We start from the raw sequence: 20,511 nt of genomic DNA, 5'->3' as shown, positions 1-20,511 counted from the left end.
ACCTTTCATTTCCCTTTACTTCCCAATTCAGAAGCCATTCCTTGGAGCAGTCACCAGGATAAAAGCCTGCTGAGGTACTGAGATGATTCTGTGCTGTGCAATGTGAGCACTGTGAGGAGTTGCAGAAGAACTGAACAAGATGCAGGGAGAAAATCTTTAATAATAGTACAAAAATATTGGCCATTAACTTCACTCAGTTGGCAAAAAGAATAAACTTGGTACAAAAATGACACTGCAAAGTCTCATGTCCCTGGGGCATGGCAGTAAAGAAAAAAAGCATGTTCCTTGATGGTTTTTGGTTCAACTTGAAAATAATGGCTTTCTTTTTTGCTATCCAATCTTCCTAGGATGAGATAAACAAATGTCTCGCAATCAGTCTACACAAATGAATCAAAATAAATGTACAGTAGACATTCAGCAAAGGAAATTTCACATAAATACAGTAATAATTTAGAAAAAAAAATTCAAAAATTTATCTTCTTTAATATGAGTAACTCCTAATTTAAACAAATTTATCTTGCATCTCCAAAAATCTCATCACTTTTGTTTCCTCTCATGTAGGTCTTTTTTACACACCCTTCTCTAAGTATTTTCAGATTTACTTTCAAACTATTTAATATTTTTTTCAGATTAAATATGATATATACAGCCAAGTTTTACTCCTTTCTGAGAAAATGGTTTACTTCTAAAATTATAAAACATTTATTACAGAAAAACAGCTGCTTTCTGGATAAAAATAGACACTGAGGAAATATTTTGAAGGTACAATTCAGTGCATAATAACTGTGTTATCCAAAATTCTTAAGTAACAGGTGCAATTAAAATTTTTTACCATGCTGATTTTTTTTGGTTTTGGTTGTTCCTTTTTCCTGGTTTTAATCAAATTAAGAGTAATTTTTGATTTGTTCCAATTTACTGAACACAATCAAACCATTTTTAAACTGCATTAAATAATACTAATTTTAATGCTGGTTTTCAAGTGGTGTTCTACTAGTAACCTTCCATGTATAAAATTTAGTTTACTCAAAGCTGCAGAGATGTGTGTAGCTACTAGAAAGAGATTAGTTAATCCTAGAAAGCCATTTATAAATTGGATAAACTTCATGGGCAGCTTGAACCAAACTGAAGCACTTCCCAGTCCATGAGTAGGGACGTCTTCTCTCTCTCTCCTGACTTTTTTAACTTTTGGAATCTAATACTTGAGAGCTGTGAATGTTGATTTGGCTTTTAACTCTGCAATTCCTGATTTTTCTTAATAAACTTTTATGATATCCATGTAGATTGTACTTATAATTTCTTCTTCATTCAACATTTATAAGTTCTGATTCAACAAATGGGGTTTATTTCTTTTAACAATCACACAGTCCATCTCATGGCTAGACAAGTTCACAATTTTATTGTAATGAATTTGATTTAAAAACAGTTTTTCAGAACCATGCCTATGACAGAGTGTACTGCTGTATTACTAGTAGTGCTTGTATGAATCAGCAGGGAAGTAGGGATAATTATCAAAATCGTTTTCTCCTCCAAATTGCTGGATAAATATTTTAAAAACCCTAAGAACTTTATAAAAAATCTGAATAACACTTGAAGTGACAAAATTGGTTGTAATTTTTTAACTAATTGAAGTTATTACACTGCATTTATTATTTTGTAAAATATAAGACTTGAAGTCTTTATATAAATATGAAGGCAATGCATTGAAATAATTGTGTACACAACCACCCTGGCAAACAAAAGAAAAAATACTCTGGGTTCCCTGGGTTCCTAGAGCTCTAGAACTATAATATGGTATTTGTTGGGGGAAAAAAACAAAATTATACATTCCATAATGTCACCCATATGAATAATAATTTGAATTTTTAGGACTTGAGAAACGTGACTTACATTTAGCACACTAAATGAATACTTATGAATCAAAAGAGAATGGTAGATGTCATGTCTCTGAAAGGAGTCACAATAATGTACATGTTTCCTCTTTGCCAGCAATCTATCATTTGGAGGGAAAGCTGGCTGGGTCTGCATCATTACTCAATAAACCTCATCTGACTTTCCCAAAAAAATGCCTCACACTCAATGATCCGGTCTCAGGTCTACTTAAAACTTTGTTTTACACACTCTTGTCATGGATAATTCAGATATTTAATGTTATTATTCTGAATATAAGAAATATCAGATGATAAAAAAATAAAATGCCTCTAAATATTCCAAGATTATATCCCATGAATATAAAGGAGGCAGCATCTTCACAAAGCCTCATCCCAGACTAAAAATTTGCATATTTAAAGAACAGAAGAAAATGTAATTGAAATGTTATAAGCTGCCAGGACACACTTAAGCACCCCAGTGAAGTGGCCTTCTTTTCAATGGGTCAAAATATCAACATCCCAAGAAGGCACTTCTTGTGTTCAACGTGCTTAAGTAGCCAAATGAAGAATAATATATGTGGCTATGTATATTGAAAGTGTAGGCTTTTTCAACCAAGTGGATCAATTTTCTAAATATTAAAAATAGCTGAAATACATCAAAGCATTTCAGAATTGCTAAGTGATATATCCCTTGATGTTTAAAATTATTGGTCTATGAAAAAGGTACAGAATTTCTGTGTCAGATTTTTGCTTTTGTTTAAAGCACAGCTGCTATAGACAGAGCAAGATGATACAGCTGATGTGCTGTAAATGAGTATAAGAATGTCCACAAGAAAAAAAAAAACAACAAAAAAACATGTATATATACATGTATACACATATACTCATGTATCTCCAACATATTCCCCTTCTGCCTTTCAGGTTGAGGAGAATGATCTGCAAGCAGTTATCAACAATGCCTTGGGAGATTTTGTAACACAGTTAACAGAAGCAAACAAAGCCTTAATTTTTTAGGTAAAAAGGATAACAGAAAATCATTAGCAGTTGAAGTGACAGTAGCCTTTAGGGACTGATCCATCTCGCTGCTCTTAAAAGAGAAATCCAAGTGCTAGAGACTCAAGCCCCAACTCATTTTCAGTACCTGGAATTTGTCTTTAACTGCCAGAGAAACACACTTCCTGTAAAAATTCAGTTCCTTGGCTATTTGTGTACAAATCTGCCACCAAGCACAATGTTACTGACAGATCTATTTGGAGAGTGCATGTGAGCACACTCAGTTCTAAGGTATGGTTAATTGGGTTATATTGAACTGCAGCAGAAAATCACTCTGAATTTCACATTATATGGTGCTTCTTGATAAGAATCACGTAGTACACACCAAATACATATTCCAATGTGTAAAAATAAAAGTGGGGGTTTTTTTTCATTCCAAAAAGTAGTGGAATTATGATTTATATTTATGTAGCAGATTTGTTACAATATTTCATGCTAGTTGTACTAACATGAAACCCAGTAACAGAACAGTGGTTAGTAATCATGGATGGCTGGAAAAATTCCACAAATTAATTGCAATTATAAAATCTGTATAGAATTATGAGTTACAATATCTAGTATGGGTATGACAGGCTTCATAAACCATTTTGGAAGGGGATTCTTCCTGCCAGAATACTGGATGTGTGATGTGTACAACGAATTCCTATATTCTGAAATATAACACAGTAGAAAACAGTGCAAAGAAACCTGTTCTATCTGTCAGAAGATGAAGGATTACCAAAGGAAAAAAGCAGAGTAAAGATGAATCAGAGCATTAAAATATCTATATTTAAAAAACAGCACAGAAACCAACCCAATTTTTAATGAACTAAATAAATGTCCTACAGGAAATACAAAAGAAGATGAATTAGAAGCAGAATTGTTAGAGTGATTATGCAAGATAAATATTTATCTTACATATATAAGAAATCTCTTCCTCAGAGCCAGATGGCTTTCCATATTAAAACTATGACATCATTAAAAATATGATAGCTAAGTGTATAATCATATTCTACAATAAGATGTCCCTGCCAAAATTAAGAATATTAAAAAAAAAAAAAAGAAAAATAAAAAGAGACACTAATATGTGTGGGCCCTATTGCAGGTCTGCTGTGTCATTATATAATGCAAGTAACCTCAGGAAATAAGTTTTGAATTCAAAGTTAATAGAATTAAGTAATGAATAGACACAACTATGCCATGTCTATGACAGTGATCCTTAAAAATTCTACTATCAACTCTTTCACATATGGTTATAAATTAGACTTAAAATCCAGGCATACTTAACATTTTAACACACTTTTCCTATGTGTTAGCAAAGAGAAATATGTGTTAGTTTTATTCTCTAGTTAATCAGTGCATTTATTTCAGTGTATACATCTCCCACTAAATAATCTGGAGCTCGAGCAAGTCAAGTAGCTTGCATGAGATAATCATTACACAGGAAAACTTTGCCTTAGAATGAACAATATAACAATATTAAGTAGAATATATGCAAATTTTTACACTGATTTAACTTTAAGGAAACATTTAAAACATCAGTCTCAAGGAAGGGTAATGAGCTAAAACACGAAGGTATTTTATCCCTAGATTTGTTCATGCAATGGAATCCATTGTAATCACAATCAGTTCTACACAGATAGCTCAAAGATTGTGAACTCCATCAAAATGAACTTTATCAGTAGCAGACAGAAATAATGGTGGTGCTTATAACAACACTTGTTCTGTTTTGAAAGTGTATCAGATCAACTTTACTAATCCATCAACCTCTGAACCACAATTTTCTGTACAATCAACTGGAGTTTCATCTTTGAAAGAACTGTAATATTTAAATTGTTTTTAAAATACTGTCAGCACAGTGATAAAGAAAAGCTGAGGTACTCTGTAATCCTTGAAAGAGCTTGTAATGGGATGCAATGCTCACTTCATGAGACAAAGTGACAAGACTTGGTTTTGTCAATCTATATGACTTTTTCACTTACTACAGCTTAAAATGAAAACATTCCTATGACCTGGTTTCAGCAGATAGACTAAATGTGTTCATTAAAGTATTACAGTTTAGTAAATGTTAAAAGCCACCAGATTTTTGCTGCAAAACCTCATATTTTACTACTTCACATGACTTTGATACAAAAAGTCAGTTCTATGACAATTGATAATAGCAATTTTTAATTTGCATTCAATATTTATCCTATTTGATAATGAGTAATCATGTTTAAGTCTTACTAAACATATTTACTCCGGAGAAAATGTTCAAAGCTGTTACCACTGATTCTTGTAAATAAACTTGTTTTTCCTTTTACAGATTAATTAAAATGGATTCTTTCTGAATGGGAGTGAAAAAGAAATCAAAAGCTCGGTTTTAAAACACAGAACTATTCATGACAGTTCTATAATTTGATTCACGCAAATCTGTCAGAGAAAAAAAATCAACGACAATTTAATTTCAAACCTTTCCCAACCAACTGCTGAACAATTTATGCACTACTTTCCTATTTTTACTGCAGGATAATGACAATGATGGATGCTTTTCCTTGGAAATAAATATTCATTAAGCAGGCTCAGATCAAACCTATACCCTTCCAAAAGCCCACGAATGTGCAAGACCCATTTGCCTCTTCTAAGAGATTTATTTTGTAGGAAGATGGAACTGTGCCCACAAATGCATCTCATAACAATTTAAAAGTTCAGTTAAATTAAACCTATGGTAGTACTTACTTGTAACCTCAGTAATCAATATTAGTAAAGTTGGTGTCAACTCCAATAATACCAGATATATGTGAGTGAACAACAGATTACTTATGGATATAAATCAGATAAAGCTAGCCCAAATGTAAAGCATTAAGAACTAAAAGGAAGTAATTTCCCAGTAAACTTCCTGAGGTAGACCACTGTTTCTCCATCCAATCTATTGTGAACAGAGGTTCATCAACGAGGATCATGTAGGTGCTCATTAGCCATGATTTACATAGTACATGAATATTTTTTCATTGTTTTGTTTGTTTTTTGTGCAGAAGAGATTGTTTAAAATGAAGAATGACAATTAGGTTGGCATGTTTTGTGCTCCAATACTCAGACTGACTTCAATTTACCAGTACTAAATCAGAAGTGATAAAAGAAACAGCCTGTTGGTATTTGACAACTGTTGATTGACATCCTATTGCCAGTTCTTCCTTTGATCCAGCACTCCACTGTTATACTTCACTACCCAGCTCTAGTGCCTCGCTAGGAAACTGAAAACATCCTAATTTTCACAAGCTGATAAGATTATTTCTGTGTGCGCACCTGTGTGGGTATAGAAATGCCAAAGATATAGAATATCTATGAATGCACAAGAATTATAAACAGATGTGATTTTACAGAAGCTAATAGAATCATATGGATATTGTTACATATCCTCTGATGTGGAAAGAGATAAATTGGCTCCACAGAGGAAAATTCAGAGCATATAGCCAGAGCCACTGCCATGATTCTTCCTCTAAGCTTCTTTCTTATAGAAGACTGTAGGCAACTTCCAGGCTCTTTAGGCTAATATTTACTTTTATTTAAAACAATTCCTTTTCCTAAATAATCACAGAAAAATGGAAATATAGTCTTCTGTTCATGCTGGATGACGATTTGGAATTGCTGTAATAATATACAGCACTTGAGTGCAATTTTTTACAAGGCTTTCCTCACACAAACATTATTCTGCAAAAGCTGATAACTCACTCATCTACTTAGGCTTACAACCTTAATCTTATTCTCTTCTTATGTCAATTCTGTGTTGGAAAAATTCCACCAATTTCAAAGGATTTCAGTGTTGCAAGCATTGAACAAACTAGGCAATAACATTTCTAGCACTGAAGAAACTACACAGTAATATTTAAAGTCATACTAACAACACTGAACTTGCTATTTCTTAACTACATTATCTAATTATTGGATAATATTCTCTGTTTAGCTAATTAAACAGAAATAACTACATGGAATACAGACCCAATAAGATCTCAAGGTTTTTTGTCTAACATGGTATGCAACAGCTAAATTCTACTTGCTTTTGTTCCAGTTTCAGTAGGAATAATTTTAGAAATCATACACTAAAATAAAACAGCCAAGATTGGGTGTGGACAGGGTTTCTTAGTAATTACTTATAGTTACCAATCACAGAATCACAAAATCACTTGACCACTAGGAGATGAGCTCAGTTGGTCAGAACATGGTCTTGTAACACCAAGATTGTGGGTTCAGTCCCTGCATGGGCCGTTTCTTTAAGAACTGGGCTTCATGACCCTTGTGGGTCCCTTTCAACTCAGAATATTCTGTGATTTAGATTGGAAAATATCTAAATCGAGTCCAGCCATTAAGCCACCACTTCCAAGTTCACCGCTGAACCATGTCCCAAGTGCTACTTCTACATATCTCCTAAACACCTCTAGGGATGGTAACTCAGCCACTTCCCTGGGCAGCCTTTTCCAGTGCTTAAAAAACATTTCAGTGAATATATTTTTTTTTCCATTACCCACACAAAAACAAACCTTTAACCACAAATTATATCTTTAAATATACTGTGCCTCTCCATCCTTTCTCTCTCATTCAAGGACTTAATATGCAGATACCCTAATGCTCTTGTCCTCCAAACACACGTTAAACAGGTAAAATAAATTAATGCTTCAGTGTTTTTCATATTTTGCCCCAATGTTCCCTGAAATAAAAACATCCATTATATGCACACATCACAGAGATGAGCTTAGAATTTGTAAAACCAATGTCTCAGAATGAGCACAGGCTGCCAACATACAGAAGCCCCAAAATAATGCAATCTAATCATTGCTAAGAAGATCTTTCCATCTTACCTTGAGACACTCTTCTTGTTTGAAGAGATCCTCACAGTCCTTAGCCTGCAGAACAGGAGAATTAAGGCGCTCTTCCACTTCAGACAAGGCTTGCAGAAGGTGAAGGATCTCTGCCAGGTATGTAGAAGGCACATGAGTGGTTTCCATAGTCCTAGTTTCAGTCATCACAAAAGTTGTATCTTCACGAACTGTTTGCTAGTATAGATATACAACAGAACGCTTCCTTTAGTTTCTTAACACCAGACAAAATTACAACAATGCAATTTCCAGCTCACAACCCCAGAAAGAAAGAAAATCAAAATGCAGGAAATGTCTGAGGTTTCTGACACAGATCACTCATTTTGCTTGTGTGTTTGAAATGCTGGGTGCTGAAATTAATCCATGCAAGAGTGTGCAACTCTCTACTTTCTTCTACTCCCCAAAGAAATGCAGAGAGGAAGTGCAAGAGTATGCTGAGATTATGGTCTTACTGAGATTTTAGTGCTGGCCCTTTCCTTTTAAATCATCATACCTCTTGAAAAATCTGTCCTTCATTAAGAAATTCCATGTACGCCAAGTGTAAAATAACAAATATCTTCAAGGTGTCAAGTAAAATAATTATTAAATTACTAAATTACTAATAACAAAAAATAATTGTATAATAGACACAATTCTTTAAATAAAATGTGATATATAACAAATATGGCAACACTATACTTCCAATTATCCAATTATACTAAAAACTTCTTCTTTAGTAAGAAAAATTTGGAATTATCTGATTTGAAGGGTATTTAATGCACTCTTATTTCTAAAAGAAAACTCAGCAACATACCTCTTCATCAAGTCAGGATTTTTAATTTTTTTTTTAATTATAGAAAACTATGAAATAGACACCCTATTCTGGAAGCACATGCATACACCAAATGTAAAGACATCACAGAATGTTTTGTTTCCAATAGAAAACTTAGTTTATTGATGGCATTTGAAAGCATACTGACATATAAGGTAACAAAAAATTGTCTGTTTATATAAATTCTCTGTATTTCCCATTTGACTTGTTAATGAATCATAGATAAAAATGTAATACCAAAAGTGTGGTTTGGAGAAGGGAGATCTCTGATTGCTTCTTTTCACTAAAATCCAAATTCTAAATCACCTGCATGTCCATTCAAAAAGGGAAAGTTTAAGATGTCAATTATTTGTGGTTTCACAAGTATAATTCCATAATCCATAAACATATTTGTTTGTGGATTTCTAGTGTGGGACCAAGATCCTTTGTGCTTGTTGGCTGTCTTCTCAAAATATAAACTTGAATTATTGTTGACCTTAAAAAGTTGTACAAATAATTGTTGGTATCAAAAATTCTATTATTTAGATTTGGAGCCATTTATGTGAAAGACAATTGATCAATGGTCCTGAAGAAAACAATATCATTATTTAACTACTGATTATGCAAAAGAAAACAAATATAATCACACACTACCTCAGCAAGGTGTCTCATTTTAATTCAGGACATATTTCTCTCTTCAGTTACTGAGCTGAGTCATCTGGTTCTTCAATTTTCTTTAGAGTCTTAAAATATGCATATACACACTCTAAAAGATGTATGCATATCACATATAAAGCCCATAAAGTTATCTGTAGACTTGTGTTATTCTGTTGCATTTCTTATGCAAATTTAATTGCTTTGCTTACACTTTTCTTTCTAAATGACTTTCTCAGTACATCTGCTAACACTGAAACCTCTCTAATTACCATATCACTGCTATAATTTTTATTATTTAAAATAAATTGCTTTAAAAAATGGTGCTTGCCCCCCATATGTTTCATGAATCAAAGGCTCTGCAAAAATATCAGTTTACTCCTGCAAACCTAAAGAAAAATCTGTCCCATCTCATTAGAAATGGGAGAGTCTCAACAGGCCACTGCTACATGCAGCAACATATGTTTTAATTCCTCAGGACTACATAGTAACATTTCTGCATGTAGCAATGAACTTCAGACCCATCTAAGGAACATTTAAACTACATTTGTATTTTTTTTTTTTTTTGACTCAGAGGACAGAGTATTTCTACTCACAGTAATGAAAGAGCACAGTAGGTGTGCAAGGGTTTCCACTCAAAAAGAAGTCACATGAATATGCAAAGCAGCATACAAAATATCATTAGTTTCTAGAGTTGTATGAGAATAGGCTGTTCTTTTTAACCCAAATTTAGGCCAATAAATATATATACACACATATATTCACATGCATGTATTTAGATAAAATAAAAACTGTGTCTTATCACTCTAAACTATTCCTGAAACTACAAAAAAGTCAGCAGAAATTGGATGTGCAAACACTCCATGGATATCACACTTAATAATTTATAGTGGCAAAATCAGGTACCTTTCAATCACTGTTATGAAGAAAAATGGGATTTATGCAACAATATATTCACACACTTCCCTCACAGAAAACTTTAAATATATCTCATTGATGGATGATTACTTGTATATTTCTACTGTTTATATTGTTAGCTAAACTGTAAAACACTAAAATCAAAAATAAATTAATAAACAAAAAGATAGACACCTACCAGAACCTGTCCTCCTAGTTAGGTACATTGTTTTTAAAAAGTCACAGTCAAAATAAATTAGTTTCTGAATACTATTTTTTAAAAAGAGTTGAAAATTTTACACTACTTTAGAACTCAAGGATTAGGCATCTTTGTCTATATTGGGGTTTCCAACAGGTCACAGGTGTTTATTTCCTCCTATCTTTCCTGCACGGAAAGCACCATGACAGAACCCACAGCAGAAGCTGTCATCTTGCACCAAGGAACGGAGGGTAGGCATGTCCAGAGCTGACAATTTTAATCAGCAAAGAGAAGCATTTTTAGCTGGTCCCAATGTTCCCTGGAACTTCTTTATGACAGACAATAAAACAAGCAGAGTCCTTCCTTATACCCTGGACAAGCAATTTACTAGGAATGCAGACCTGAAACTGAATCACATCCTAACACCAGTGAGAAAACAACTTACAAAAGGAGAACACAGGAGCTGGGAACAACTACTGTTAAAATAATATTAATTCAGTAGAGATATATGTAATTGCTAATGCCAAACTGGCTCATCAGAATCATGATAGGTTAAGATTTTATAAGGATTAAAAATCAATAGGAAAGTGGCAATTAAAGATTTAGATAACCATTTAAGAATAGCTTTGGATAAGCTGAATCTGATAAAATGGCAGAATGCATTAGAGTAACTTAAAAATATTTAAATTAGTATTTAAGAAAATATATAGTACAACATATATATAAAATACAAATAAACTGTTAAGTGATTGGGAAATGCTGGGGTAAGAGGTCATTTTCTATATTACTATTTCTGTAAAATGCAATTTTAGTGATAATATTTTTTTTCCTTAATTGTCAGTGATATAATGATGTGCAAATTATTTTTTTTATTTGAAAAAACAACTTATTTTGTGTAAGATTTAACATCCTATGCACTTCTTGTTATCAAGCATTATCATGTCTTGAATAGTAAAATGAATTTTTTTTTCCCATCATTACATAATTTTAATTAAGATACACAACCCTTCCATACACATGACTCCACCTAAACTGATTTTATTGAAAGCTACCATGCCCTACCAGGTGCAATAAAACTGTAAGAAACAAATTCATAACCTGTCCCTTATAGAGAAGGCCAATAAGCAAAACCAAAACAAACCAACCAAACAAAATGACAACCAAAACTCAACAAAAAAGTACTGGAAAAATGCAGGTTTTGCTGAGAAATTCACATACCTTCTCCACAGAAATACTTGTGATCATTACTACCAACATCAACACGATGGTGGCATCTGAGCTAACTAGTCTTGGAGGATGTTGCTAATTTCCATTTAACAGTGGAAAATTTGTTGTTACAGCACCTTTCATCAATCTCAGTGTATCCATTTCCTTTCCTCTTTTTGCAGAGGGAATAATCCCAACACCACTTTTGCTGTTCAAGAGTTTACACCCAGAAAGCCTCCAACTTTCTTGTGTCAGATTTTAAAAACTGTTTGGATAGAGCTCCAAACCTTTGTGTCTGTGCTTTTGATTTAATGACTTCATACAAACATGGGAGGAGTAAAGATGCAAAACACTCCCATCCTCTTTGCTATACCTCAGCACTGCTCCTGGCAGCATCCTGATGAGAGGTTCAAGGAAAACAAACAAATGTGCCTATTCCTGAAGTGAAATAACACCTGAGAAAGTATTCCTTGCAAGGAGCTGTATAGGAGTGTAAAAAGTCTGTGACCTCTGCAGAACAAATGTGGTGTGCTACACATATGAAAAAAAAATGGATCAGTCAACACACACCTTCTGGACAAAGGTATTGATACCTGACAGAGTCCAAAAAAAACTTGTGAATCACATGGTATCTGCTAGCCCATGTTCACCATCAATATATCAAATAAACAATTAGACACACAAAAGTATGATAAAATGCTATCAGAGGTCAATAACCACTTCAAAGTACATATTTATAAAAAAGCTTTTATTCACTCAATCCTATGCCAACTGTGAGTGAGTGGTGAGATCAGCTAACATTGAGAGAAATTTATTCTGCCTTCAGTGCTGCTAACATATCTTACCTGCTGGTGTACATATAAGTAGCAAAATCAAAATGATACTGATTATATGGAATTCTCACAATGAGACTGGATGGCCTTAGTCAATCACAAACCAGTGATACAGTACAGAAAGAAGCATCTCTTTCAATTATGGAGAGATGTAAATCCTAGATGCAGGATTAAAAATTTATAAACTCCTTATGTAATTCTATGAAGACACGACCTTAAAAGTCACTTGGAAACAATAAAATATCTTTAAAATATTTAGAAAAAATAATATTTTTAAGTAAAATAAATATTGCCTCATGTATGAGATTCTTTTTTTTCTACTCATGTTGCAGAGCAGTTGCAGTCCACAAAATCCTACACATTGCAACACTTAAATCATATAGTTTAATGCTTGTATCTGTTTTCATCAGTTACTTATATAAAAAAAGAGACTTTAAAAATATACCTGACTATTTTCAGCACTGTTCTTGGACAGAGAGTGCCTTATGCCTTCACAACACTTCTCTCCTAAGGTATACCTTAACCGAGAAATGCTGCTTTAACAGTTTTTCTTCTGTGATAAAATGACTACTTGATCTATACAAAAAATTAAATAAAGCCAGCCAAAAATGAAGCTATTCCTAACAATGTCATTAATTAGAAATCATTTCAGTAAATTTTGGATTCTAGGAGTAGCAATAGAAAATTGCAGGCTTTGATTTTGAGAACTATCCATCAACAGGCATCAACCAGTCTGAAATTAATTCCATTTATATTGTCTTATTTGTTCCTTTCTTAACTTGATTGAAATGCAAAGGTTTTCTCCAGAAGAAAATGTCTGTTTCCTGTATGTATAGGCTTCAATTATGAGATACCTCCCATTACCTCAGTTCTGCCACACCTGATGAGTGAATTGTTTTCCTATTTAGATGTGGTGGGGGCATGGGAAGAGGAGAAGAAAGATACAGACAAACGCTATAGCAATTAATTTAAAACAGTAAATCCAGATTATTCATAGTTGTAACTTTGTTGTGGTTTTTTTTGGTTATGGGGGTTTTTGGTGCATTTTTATTGTGGTTTTTTTGTTTGTTTGTTTTTATCTGGAGTTTTTGTTTTAATGTATAGTTTAAAAAATATGACAAAGCATTTTGATACTTCCTTTGTGTTCCTCACACCCTCATGCCTTTGGAGCCCTCCAAGACATCAAATAGACTTGGTCAAGTAGTAAAATGAACAGCTTTGGCAACCCCTTTCTCACTTGTTCACAAGCTGAACAATGCTTTTGTTTTATTCTGGCTAAGATAACTAATGTTTCTAATCAGGAACTCTCCTCAAACTGAAGTAAAGCTACACATTGAACCTACAAGCACCTTATCTGAAAACTTACCCAGCCCTCCTTACCTAATACCTGCTAACTAGCACAGAAATAAGGGGCTAAGATGATTCAGATTCCAGCAGTTCTGCTGTTAATTTTTAACCTGATGACTTCCACTGGCATCTATTTTCTGAGCAAAGAAAAAAAGAAATTTATTTCAACTATGATGAGACTGGGGCAGAAGACTCTCGCACAATTCAGTAAGTGTGATATAAGTAATTTTTTTCATGAAAGAAAAGAATTAAAAATAGAGTAATGTGTATCTTATAACACATCTGCAATGTTACCATGTCCACAAGAAAAACAAAATAGATTAACATTATGGCATTATTGACTAATTGGAACTAATGAGATATAGAAAATATCTCTCGTTCTAAATAAATTATGCATATATCCTAATTACTTCTGATAATGATGGCATATCTCAATCTTAATAATTGCAGTAGAGCAAAACTGACAAAGAAATCTGTCTGCCACATATTTTTTATTTGCAACATTAAAAAAGGAATTATTAAAGCCATTAAATAGTCTATATCATAAGTATTTACCAAACACTGCTCAGACCATGTACAGTCAGTAGGATTTTGGAAGGAGACAGTACCAATGAGCCAAGAGAGATAGCCATTATCAGTATTAGAAATCACAAAATAAGCAAATGCTTACAATACATTTTGGAATGAGAAAAATACGAACACTGCAAAATCTATGTCCTAGACTTATTCTCAACAAGTATTTTAAATTATTGCTTAGTATTTTAGAAGGGTTTAAGAGGAAAATAGCTTTGTAATTGATTTATATGTGTTACCATTCAGTAGACGAAACATATTTGAAAGTTTTTATATGCTAACTATAGAATACATAAATCCAGAGGAGTTAGCCATTTCTTGGATTGATTTTGTAATTTTTCATACCTAAAAGACATACAGATATTATACATCTCATACTTCAGTAAATATCTACTTGACACTTCAGAAAATTAAACTCTTGTACACAGTCCTATATCCCTGTAGCTATAATGTCCATTTGTGACACACTCTATTGGTTTTGTTAATCCAGTATCATAAACTCAGCCACACAGCAGGAAATACCCAAAAGAATAGAAGGAATTAATTTATTTTTTTTTCCTTGAAATAGAATTTCAAAATCATGTTTCTTGGACAATGATAAGCTATAGAGGAAACAGTGATGATAGTGGCAGAACTAGTATGACACAATTTGCTGGAAGTCAGCCTGCTTAAGAACAGATTTTGGTCAATGCCAACTTATTTAATGGATGATTTATTAAATCTACAGAAGTGCCACAATCTTAAATAGTATTTCTGCTGCCTGAGGGAGTGATGCTTTAGGGCTGTCTGGAGTATGTATGTGCAACTACTGAGTGATCACCAAGAACCATAAAGTTCAGATAAATTAGAATACAGACTACTGATATCTGAATTGACTAAATCATTTTGGAATTGACAGCTGATTGGTGATGCTAACTTTCCAGATTATTTATGCCAGCTATATCAGTTGATAATGCTGACATAATTTAGAAAATAAGCTAAAAATAACAATAAAGTACCACATTCGTAATTAATGCTAACAGCTTCAAAGAGCAAAGTCCTAAACCTTAAACTCTTACACCTTCCAGAAATGTTAAAAAGTGCTTCCATCTTTAATCTACATTTATAGAGATACAACCATACATAGTAAGTTTTGTCACTTAGGCTGATTTTGTTACTTCAGGACAAAAAATTTGTTTCATTAAATGCTATGAACATAATTGCTGTCTATACAGCAGTTCTGAAAGCTAATTAAATATGCCCAAATATAAAACTGAGTACTCACACTGTACATCTACAAATTTGCTTCCTTCTCTACCTTTGTGTGTATACTCAGATACATCCATTAAAAAAAAAAACAAACAAAAAACCCAAACAAAAAAAACCCTCCACCCATGAATGATGTTGACATTCTGAATTGTAGACAAGAGATGAACATCATCTCTTCAAAAAATACTGTCACTTAGGGCCAGAACACTCTGCAGGAGGTATTTTCCCGTATTATTTAATGCAATAATATTGCCAAGTAATTTTTGACACCAAAATACACACCATGTAATTTATTACACTAATAAATCATAATATACTATAGCAGAGAAAATAAGATGGTAATTAGCTGCCCTGTTTTCCAAATAACTGGGTAATTATAAAGAAGAAAATAATATAGTAGTATAATGCTCAGTTTAATCTGAAAGCAGAGACCACTGTGTGCTATGTTGTACATGATTTTTTAAACAAAGCCTTGGTCTTGTTTCTATCTCAACCATTCTGAGACAAAGACAAAAGCCTGTGGCATGGCTAAGACTACATTTGTATAGCTATTTAATTTAAAGACAAATTTCTAACCCTGCTTTACTCCATGTTGCAGCAAGAGTTGTCACTCCTATGTGACAAGGTAAAGATATCAAGTTTCACTTTTAAACTTGAGAAAGCAATTTAGATCACTAAGGTTTATAACAGATAATGAAAAATGGCAGAGAAAAATCTTTTCTGTAAAATTCTGTCACAATATGGGATTTTTATACTTAATTCTATAGCTAAAATATTATAGCTTTGCAGTGATGAGAGTGAATACTGTACAGAATTAACAAGAAATATGAGGGAAGAAAAATATTCTTTAGAAAAACTCAAAATAGCACAGTAAACTTGACCACATATAAAAAATGCTATGGATTTTCTTCACTTAAATTACTGCAACACTGCATGCATACATTTTAGACAGAGAAGGTAAATTGCATTTTAAAATGCATCTATAAAATTACCTCTTCTTGAGCTATATCAAAGACAATATCCATCTTCGGTGAATATAGTCCCATCTTTCCCATAACCTTATCTTAAATCAGACAGAAAATTAAAGGAATTTAAATACACTTAAACTATTTGGAATACATTTTCTAACAGGAATTTCCAGGCTGATGGATGCTGGAAAATAGATGTAAACATTCGCCTGTGATTCCCTTCCCAAGGTTCCTCATTCATCCTCATGCTTTTTGCAGACCACAGACAAAACAAGTCCAGTCTTTAGCTATGCTGTGTAAAGCTATTTGTTCAAAAAAGGAGCCTCTGCCAATGTCAGAAAAGTTAAATGGTGTCACAGAATCACCTCTGTCCTGTTCTTAAGAGACCCAAAGTGCACGGGTGAATTGGATACTCATCCATCACTGTACAGTTCCTCTGTCCAGCAGGTGTTCTCCTGCTTTTTCTAATGTCCTTCCTCTCTCTCATTTCTCTCTCTCCACTCGTTCTAGAACAAATGAAGAATTAGTTTGCCCCTTCTTCTTGGCAATCATTACTTGTTTATTTAACCCAAGAAATGTTTAAGCAAGGCTAAGAGAAGAAAACCACTTCATTCCAATGCCAGTGTTTGTGAAAACAGTGGAAAACAACTGAAAAAAATGGTAACACATTGCCATTGAAGTGTCCATGCTATTTTGATGCAGACAGATAATCAGGATACCAAGTCCTGTGTTTATCTAATGGTGATATATTTATTTAAATTAATGTTTGACTTATATTTAAAAAAAATCTTGATATATAAACATTTTAATGGTAATAAAAAGATTTATATTTTATTAAAATTTTAAATTAAAAGTTTTATTAAACTAACTAAATAGAGCTCCACAGGGAAATATTAAATGAAAACTGCAAGGTGCTCTTAAAGACTGAAAATAAATGAAGTCTTGAATTTCAAATGTAAATTTATCAGTCCTTAATCTGGTCCAAGAAGTTGATCACATATTTGCTCACCTGAAGTGATTATCCAGTTGGGAGACAGGCATTTTGAATTTCTGAATGCTTTAAAGGATCTTAAAGAGAATAATGTCTTTCATTTGGAAAAGTGAAGTAAATACTAGGGGTGGTGACTACTTTTTCATGTTGCAGTAACTATCAAACTTTTCAGACTAAATCACTTACCTTATAAAAAAAATACAAGCTTTGCATAATTACATTCCTTAGTCATTCTTGATCAAAACACAGTCTAACTGGTAAGAAAAAGACAGTTTCTCCTGTTGTTTATCATTTGATCAATTCTGCATGGCCAAAATCCAGGCCTAAATATTTCAGTAATAAAACGATCATAAATTTTAATAGAATGTTTGCTGTGAGTGTCACCAATAAAATTACTGAAATTGATAAGCTTATTTTTTTTTGCATGTATATACAATTGTAGACACATAATTTTGAGATTGCAAGAGGTTCTCTTGTCCTAAAGATACTCTGTCTTACTATTTCCAGCATGTACAGCTCAGCCAACAGAGGAAGTTGAAAGACCACCATATATAATTGCAGAAAGAATGTTGAGCATCTTGATAAATTATTGTAATAGGACAAATATGAGATAAGAATTTATAGTGTAGGCTCTGCACCTGTGTTCATCTAGAAAATGTTTTCTAATGGTAAAGGCCTTCAGCCCTCTACACCCAGAGTAATTTCAGTCAGCTCAGGAAAATCTAAGCTGAGCCATGATACAAACACGCTCATACACTGTTGAAATGAAAACACTGGGGAAAAAAATTCTAGAAAACAGACATTAGGGTAATTTAATTAAACTCAATATATTGGTAACTGATTTTGATCCTTACTTGAATTAATTGATCCAAATCTACCCTTTTTTCTGCAATGGAAAACTATTTTCAACACCCTGGAAGAGTGGTTAAACTGTTTCAGAAAAACACTATAACTGAAGATTCATGTCTGTATTCATAGTCTGTAGCAGGAGGAACTGACAACTTTTCTGAAAATACTGTGTGACTGCCAAGGCTTAATGATAACAGATTCTGCAGTGGTGCTTTAGAAATAATTGTCCCTTAACCTCACTAATGTTATTTTTTACCTTTTTTTTTTAAATACATGCAATTTTAATATCCAAAAATTGCACACTGTTTTAGGATTAAACTTGAAAGGTTTGTTTTTTTGAAGAGTATCTTAAAATATCATGGATTTCAATGAGATTTAGTGGTTAATCATCACTTTGAAACATTATAGTGAAATATTCACTCCTTTTTATAAGTTATTCAGATTTCACCACTGGTGTTACTACCAACTAATTTTCTGCCCACTGTTTATTCTGCCACATATGAATAAAGTCAACAATCTGTGAGAGAAGAAACTTGCAAGACAACAAGAACACCACAATTTTTTTTCTGCTGAATGTAATTTTAGCTTGTGTGCAGTTGCATTTATGTATTTGTGTACCATGTTTAATCTGTAAATGGAATAAACCCACCTTTTTCCTTATAGAATAATCATATGTTACTTGCTGACAATTTTCACATAGAGGACCACTATATCAAACATTAATATCTCAAAAAAGTTACTAAGCAGAACACGCATGTTTGAGGTGATATAAATATAATATACTCAATTCTCAAAAGTGGTGTTAGTAAAATCCTTTTTCTAAATGTACACCAATATATATTTGTCAATTAGTTGTTGGACATTTACTGCTATGTATTTGTGAGACAATGAGGATTTAACAAGGATCTACCATTCTAGAAATAATAAATCCTTCTAAGATCACGGCTCCTATATCCTTGTGACAGCTCTGCCCAACAAATACTGTAAAAGCAGGAGTAAAATCCAGGGGAGCATGATAATTCTAATTTCACACTTGATATCAGAAATATATTAGCTCCAACAAAGGTAAGAAATGCAAATCTGCCATTAAGCAACATAATTAAAGGTTTCCTTCAGTGCAGTCTTGCTATGTTTATTCAATGAAGCGTAATGAATTGCAAGATACACAGTAAAACTAAACCCTCACTGATTTATAATAACAACTTTCAGTTGTTAAATAACCATTATGGAATACATCATAAATTGTAAATAAAAAATACAGCAGTTTTCTGTTTCTTTTGCTTTAAAGAAAAAAATCAATTTTGTATTTTTATTGTATGGCTTTATTCAGCTGTTGGTTAACATAGAAAATCTCTGTGGAAGTTATTTTTGATGGTATATGCATGTGTTCAAGTGAATAGTTTGAATTTTCATTTTTCTTTTGTAAAGTCTTGCACAAACAATTAATGCATCCTCACAACATCCCTGTGAGGTAGGTACTTAAACTGTTTAAGAAAAAGGAAAAAAAAACCTTTAGAAATTTACTCTATTTCACTAATTCAGCAAAGTCAAAACAGTAACAATAACAAGGCCATTGCACTTCTCTGAGTCATGATTTGGGACATGAAAATATACTGCCTCTCTCATCTCTCATTAGATTCTGTATAAATTATCAAATATTTCATATTAATATTACCTTAGTCATTGTCAACAGAACAAGGTATTTTTAAATTTCACTGAATGACTTTATTCCCTAGATAAAGAATAAGAAGTAGCCTTCTTGCATAAAATATTAGAGAATATTAAAAAAAATAACCTTTCAAGGTCATAAATGTAGTATATAATTATATATTTTAAGAATAAAAACATATGTAGTAGTTACATGAATTTAAAAAGTTGAGTGTGTTCATCTGAACAATTCAAAAATATGATGATGCATCTACCTTGCATATGTGAAAGAAAAATATACTAAAATAAAGTTTATTGATTTGCTAGTAAAATTTTATAATGGATGTATTCATCCCCTGTCATGGTAGGTGGTGGGTGACATAAAAAGCACAGTGACAGCAGAATGTTTTTATATAAATTGCATGCACAATCTGATTTCTTACTTGATTATCAAAGGAACAAATAAATTTGTTAAAAAAAGCCAGCTCATTTACAAGACAAAGTGATTCTCGCTCTAGCTCCATGTCAATATAAACAATTTGCAACTGATTACATC

The 20,511-nt window shown here is 32.7% G+C and overlaps 1 protein-coding gene across 12 annotated transcripts in view; it reads right to left on the bottom strand.

Annotated features, from left to right (window-relative positions):
* The window catches only part of DMD (dystrophin), a 1,134,919-nt gene that overhangs the window by 559,879 nt on the left and 554,529 nt on the right, over positions 1-20,511 (bottom strand). For all 12 annotated transcript variants that reach the window (XM_015620877.3, XM_015620912.3, XM_015620930.3 and 9 more), the window contains one exon: positions 7,736-7,930. In XM_015620877.3, the coding sequence (XP_015476363.1) occupies positions 7,736-7,930 (195 nt within the window). The remainder of the gene's footprint in view (positions 1-7,735; positions 7,931-20,511) is intronic.

The sequence above is a fragment of the Parus major genome, chromosome 1 (genome assembly GCF_001522545.3).
Source record: "Parus major isolate Abel chromosome 1, Parus_major1.1, whole genome shotgun sequence".
NCBI classification, from domain to species: Eukaryota; Metazoa; Chordata; class Aves; order Passeriformes; family Paridae; genus Parus; species Parus major.
Note: the sequence above shows the minus strand (reverse complement) of the source record. Positions and strands in the feature narration are given on the sequence as shown.